The sequence below is a fragment of the Idiotropiscis lumnitzeri genome, chromosome 9, assembly GCF_059441095.1.
Source record: "Idiotropiscis lumnitzeri isolate Australia: NSW breed Sydney's pygmy pipehorse chromosome 9, RoL_Ilum_1.0, whole genome shotgun sequence".
Taxonomy (NCBI): Eukaryota; Metazoa; Chordata; class Actinopteri; order Syngnathiformes; family Syngnathidae; genus Idiotropiscis; species Idiotropiscis lumnitzeri.
Genome location: NC_142399.1, coordinates 18742374 through 18748766, shown reverse-complemented (window position 1 = coordinate 18748766; position 6393 = coordinate 18742374). Strand labels below are relative to the sequence as shown.

The window sequence follows — 6393 nt, the reverse complement described above, 5'->3', positions numbered from 1 at the left end:
AAACCTCCGTATGATGTCGGTGACTTGCGTATTAATATACAATTCAAGAAATTTTTAATTAGTCTGTTTCCAAACTTTTGACTAGTATTGTAGGTAGTGACAAAACAAACAATATGGGAAAAATATTGGACACTCACGCCACTCATGAAGGCAGCTGGCATGTACAACATCACACAGAAACTTAAAGTACAATTATCATCCTCGCACATAAATGCAAATTTAAACCATGAAGAGAAAAAACACTTAAGCTCCAAATATGGGTAAATCAAAAAGAAAAAAAAAAGAAATAGACCAAAATAATCAAAATCCACCAAGTTATTCACATAACATAAATGAAATGAACATTTCAAGAATTTATTTTAAATATTAAACAAAGATCAGGACAACACCGTTAAATATTCAAAAACACATTGTTTATATGGTAAATGAAACATGTTTGGCTGAGGTGAGACAACTAAAATAAAAACGTAATATCCATTCCAATCATTTTGCAGCTGCTGAAATCCCCCAAAAGAAGGGAGTCATTTCTGAATATTAAAAGGTCTGCATTTAAAAGTGCTTCAAACAAAAAGGTAAGAAAACTTGACTGCAGTGTTCACGCAAAAGACGTTTTTCACCCCATGTCGTTTTGACCTTTACAATTAATTATCGCTGAACAATAATTTATTTTCATTGCACATAAAAATAGCGCCATGTGAAAACATCATTGAGAGGGGCAACGTTTTACAAAGACACTTTGAATCATTTGAAAAATATCTTGAATGAACAATATACCAGCAACACTCCAGTGCTCTATTTCCCTTTGAAACCTGAAGTATGGACACAGTGCAAAATAAAAGCATTAACAGCTGCAACCAAGTAGCCATAGGGGGGGGGGGGGAGTCCTTCGTGTATTTCGTAAAGTGTGACGAAAAACAATGGACGGTATCCCCCTTTCAAATTGTTCTATACGCCCCCCCGTCCCACACCACCTCCTTCCCAAAAAAGACAAACTAAAGGGCACAGGTCCAAAATGTTACTCCTCCTTTTTCTTCCTTTCTAGTCCAATTTAGTGGAGCGCCTCCACACAGATCTGCTCCTCAGTGATGTCATCCAACAGCTGCATGTCCACCGGGCTGCATGTGTCACTGTCATAGACCTCTGCTCCCATCAGGGCCTCCTCCTCTAAGCCATCCCCTTTGCCCTTAAAACATTGTTGCTCCGAAGGAGAGGTGCTCTCCACCGACTCCAAGTCTTCAATTCCCGCACGGTAGTGAATCATGAGCAGTGTGAGGGCCTGGAGTCTTTCACCGGACTTGGAAAGGGCTGAACTAATGAGCACCTTCCGCCTGGGGTCACTGGTCTCCCTCTCCTCTATCAAAAGAGCATTGTTGTGCTCCAACTCCTGATCGATTTCCTGCTGCAGTTTGTCCAGCATCAGCTCAAGTTTTTGTGAACGCTCATCTGTGGGCAAACCCCGGTAAAGGTCGCGACCTATCTCTTTTACGGCAATGAACACGCTGTCATCCAAGCCACCCTCCTTGCGAACAAGTTTGCTGCTTCCCCCACTGCCGGCAGGTTGCTTGGAGGGGCTGGCACCACTGGTGTAGGTCTCAGTATCACTGCTCTCATTGTCCGAGGTGTTTGGAGTATGTTTAGGGGAAGGATCCACTGCTCCGGGCACCGCATCCGTTACCTGCTCAACCAGGCGAGTTTTGGGCGCCTGGCGTAGGTTAAGCAGGCGGGAGCTAGTGTTGATAATATGGCGGGTTAAGCCAGTGGCCCGATTAATGGTGGACTTTGCCTCAGGGTCGGCTCCTCGACGTTCAGTCGCTGCCACGCAGAAGGGATTTTCAGCAAGGCATTTTTCCTGGCATTTCTTGTGGCAAACATAGGCGCAGATCATACACTGAGAGGCTGCCTTAGTCCAAACTTTCTTTTTGCAATATTCACACCATGTAGGGTTTTGGAACTGGGTGTCCTGGAAGTTGTGGCGAACCTCAACAAGCTGCATGGCACCATAGGCCAAGTCATCACGTGGGGCTGTGGAGATATGTTCCCTCTCCCGCTCTCCCCTTAGATCTTCATCATGGATACTCCCCTCCCGCTCCCTCTCTGCCAGTCCAGGATAGTCCAACTCCTCCCCTGCTAGGTAACAGAAATTGAGAGTAACATCTCCATAACACAACTTCTCATTGAAGCCTTTGTGGGTGCTGAGACTGCGTAGCGCGGTGCGGCTGACGTTAGCTCTCGGCTCCGGAGGACCAAGCCTAAATGTGCTCTGATATTCTGCTGAAGATGTCGCCATACATTCGAGGGCCACGTGCTCCAGTTGGAGGCTGACGTGACCCAGGCACAACAAACTACCCAGCTTAAAGGGATCTTTACACCAAAGGGCCACATTAAGGTACTTATGGTTGCTGTCCACCTCAAACACAACAGAGGCCTTGGGCCAACGTGTTGTCTGGTTGCGAAACATAGTTTCTGGGGATTCCCAGAAGGAGTGCTCTTCTAGACTGTCCCGTGTGCTGTAGGAACTCTCTGAAACTTTGTCCTTGGCCTGGTCAGCCTTGCTAGCCGTGAAGGATGAGATTGAGATATCATCACTGGACTCCGATGGCCTGGTGTACTTCCCCTCGCTCGGTTTGGCACCCAACTTCTCAGTGCTAGCCACGTCTTCATTGGGTCCAGTCAGAGGAGCTTTTTCAGGAGATTTCTCAGAAGCACTTGTAGTGGTCATCACAGTAGATACTACAGGAGTTGTGTTTGTAGTAGAGTCAACACTTTCCAAAAAAATGGTTTCTGAGCTTGCAGATGACAACCGTATTTGAGGTCTTGGTGGCACTGGGGGACGAGATGGTGGGGGTGGAGGTGGTATAGTGGGGCGCTGCAAACTCTCTCCTGAATCATTGCTAGTCTTCTGTCGGGAGGGCTTTGGTGATTCTTTAGGTTGGGGCTTTAGTGGAGATTGCAGGCCCACCAGGTTTAGTTTACGGTTGAGGATGGGTGATATGGTCCCAAGAGGTTTAGAAGCCAAGTTGGCCACAGTTTTTTTGGGGCTTTGGTTTACTGTAAGTAAGAAATCATCCTTAATCTCACCGGTGCTGATGGGGCCAACATTCTGGTTGGGTTTGGAGTCAACAATCAATTCTTCAAATTCAGAATCCATATCTTTACTGTCAGTTATGTCGGACAAAGTGGTGATGGGGGCTGGGTCCTCTTCGTATCCCCCTGGCTGCGATATAAAGCCTGGTTCTTCCAGCTGCCCAAATCCCTCCTGAAGAGTTCCCAGACTTCCGAGGGTTGGAGTCTGGTGGCGGACCGGCCTCTCATACAGTACCACGACCCTCTCTCCCGCTTGCTTCAGAAGTTTGGGCACTTGAACTGACGATGTTACTTTGACACCTGCCGAAGACCGACATGTAAATTAGTATTCACAAAAACTGAAGGCAAAAAAACTAATTACATCTGTTATACGATACTACATTTGTTTTGTTATCCAGAGTCTTTTTATTGGAACATTACTTATCAATTCCTTCCACAAAGACCAACATCAAACAATCCATCTCAAACCTCCGATTGCGATGAGCCGATCACCTCGCTGCAAGTCTGCCAAGGCGGCAGGGGAGTTAGGCGTGACTGTCTCGATGCTTACATGGACTGCATCTCCCTCACTGGCAGGCACATGCCTGAACGTCATTCCCACGCTGCCACACGGACCCTTGATGACCTCAGTCTGAAATTTAAAAAATAATAATGAACACCGGTTATGATGAATTAGTGACAGCCCACACAATGCATGACAAACTGTAAAACAGCGGTTTGCAACCTCTCTTCAATGAGGGGCCGCAAGTGAAATTTTGTTTTCCCGTTAAGTACCCCCAACCAGTGCTAAGCATTTTTGTATGAAAAAAAGAAGACTTAAATCAAAGTGCTGATGATTTAATTTTTTTTATGCCATTTCTACTGTTATCCCCAGAACAGCGTTCACCAATGTTAGCTCACCAGTAAACTTATCATTTCAAAATGGGAATATTTGAATTTTTTTTCCTACAATGTCAAATAAGGTAAATATTAATTATTAACATATAATTCAAGGTCATTTTAGCAAATTTGTTACTTCAGAAGTGTGTATCAAACTGGTAGCCCTTTGCATTAATCAGTCGGCAAGAAGTAGCTCTCACTTTCAAAAAGATTTGTGGCCTCTGCTCAAGAACTGTTTGGAAATAAAAACCAAAAAGGAAAAATTCATCAAGTAAAGAACAGATTGTTCTCTTTGGGATCATAGTACCGATGTGTTCTAAGAAATTATTGTCTTAATTTTAAATGAAAGTAGAAACTGCAAATAATAAGACAGCTACTTGTTAATTAAAAAGAAGACCGGCAACATTACCAAATGTCAACACTGAATATGCATTGTTGCACTGAACAGAACGTTTTTGCATTTAGTGAGACACTTGGGCTTGTGCTCCACTGAGGAATTTTGGCCTGGAGGCAACTGCTATTTCTGAATTGATGCTACCCTTTCAAAATACTTCATAATTTTGTGTATCCCCTGAAGTGCCCTCACATACCCCCCTTAGAACCAAAGAACCTCTGCTCTAAATCATTGCAATTTTTTTTTCTTTTTTTGGGTGGGGCGCGGGGGGCGAATAACATTTGTGTACTTATACATCACCAAACAAATCTGTCATAGTTGTTTGCCTAAATGTTACATTTACGAATGTTCAATCTATTGAGACCACCTTATTTATAAAACATGAACATGTATGAAAGTCTTAGCCAAGTGAGCCTCATTTCCTGGCAGAATTTGTGAAGAGGCAGAGAGGAGAACTTGGAAGGTCACAATTTGGAAATTTGTTTCAAAAACAGATGTAGCGGCAGTGGTGTGCAGTCAATGGTTTGCAAGTTTTTCTCTGCAGGCCAAACCACATTCACAAATTACATGAAATTGTATGAATTTATTTCCAACAATGTATTATCCAGAGATGGGCATTCCATTCCAGGGATGAAATGGTCTACCCGTCTGGGATTTGGGACAGAGGACATGTTTTTTAAAAAAGGAGAGACTAAACAAGGTTGGAAGTGGGTTTTCGTCTGTCCCTTTAATCGTCCTAACTGGGTGAAATGTAAGTATAGAAGCGCCTTAAAAGGACGCTGGATAGATGGGAACGCAGGACGATTATTTTACAAATAAAGACAGAGAGATAATGGCGAAAGGGTGCCCAGATCGCTGTCGGAGGACGGATCGGAAAAATAGGGTAAAGTGCCCATCTTTGCTATTATCTCGATTTTGTATTGTGTCTTGGCTTCCAGTCGTTTGTAAGTTTATTACGACAGTGTTTATTTTTTTTTTTCGTCTAATCAGATTTCATCTTGTATGTGTTGCCATGCAAACATAATCCGCCATGCTGGCATAAAACACATACAAACCCTGACAAAAAATAAGAAATCACCCAGAGGATGATTACTTAAATGCTTAATTTTGGAGAAAACGCAAATTAAGAATGTTCCAGGACACAATTTTTCTTAAAAACCCTTGTGGTTTTCAGAAACACACACACACACACAAGAAGGAAAGAATGAAAATTCTTGCAGTCAATTTTTTTAGAGGAAATACAGGGACAATATATGGAATCACCCAATTTAAGAGGAAGAAATGTGGAATCATCTTAGAATTAAGTTAAAAAAAAGAGACCTGCATTAGATTGAATTTGCTAATGAGCCAGCAGATGAATAAGAATGTTCACTCCTTAGAAAGCGGTTTGCACCAAATGGACTGACATGAATCATGGCTCCAACATGCTAAAAAAATATTTTCTCTATAAATTCCGCAAATATTAAAGAGATGATCATCAACTGAAATCGGAAGAAAGGGCAGCTTGCACTGGTTCAGGTGGAAGGGGTAAAAACCGTTGTCCCCGCATCAGACTCAGCAATGACGTCACAAGGACCCACAACACAGCACAGCTGAGGACATTTCGAATCACCGAGAAACTACTCAGCAACTTCTACAGAAGCAAAGTTAAGAACATGCTGAACAACTCCATTTCAGTCTGGTATGGGATCTGTACCGTACCGGACAGGAAGGCTCTCCAGCGTGACATTAAATCGGCACAACACATCAGAACACTGAATAAATTACATCCCAATCTGACTGAATGAGCAAGTGCGGTGTTTGTGGGGTTCATTCAAACGCGGCAATGGAACAGCAATCAAGATACCAAGTACATGGATGGCACGCTTTGACGCAAATGACCTGGAGGGAAAAAAACATTTGTGTACAGTGTAGCAAATTGGCACTCAAAATGGGAGAGGAAATGCACACAAATTTGAAAATATGTGAATATATGGGGGCGCGTGATTCTGCGAATGACTTAATTCACGAAGAATACTGGCGATGACTGAACAAAA

At 43.2% G+C, this 6393-nt stretch overlaps 1 protein-coding gene across 1 annotated transcript in view; it reads right to left on the bottom strand.

Moving 5' to 3' along the window:
* Positions 1-338: 338 nt before the first annotated feature.
* pdzd8 (PDZ domain containing 8) overlaps positions 339-6393 on the bottom strand; it is a 45122-nt gene continuing 39067 nt past the window's right edge. Inside the window, exons 4-5 of the mRNA XM_088304194.1 lie at positions 3553-3715; positions 339-3384 (exon numbers count right to left, since the gene is read on the bottom strand). Of these exons, the coding sequence (XP_088160320.1) occupies positions 1049-3384; positions 3553-3715 (2499 nt within the window). The 3' untranslated portion in view covers positions 339-1048. The remainder of the gene's footprint in view (positions 3385-3552; positions 3716-6393) is intronic.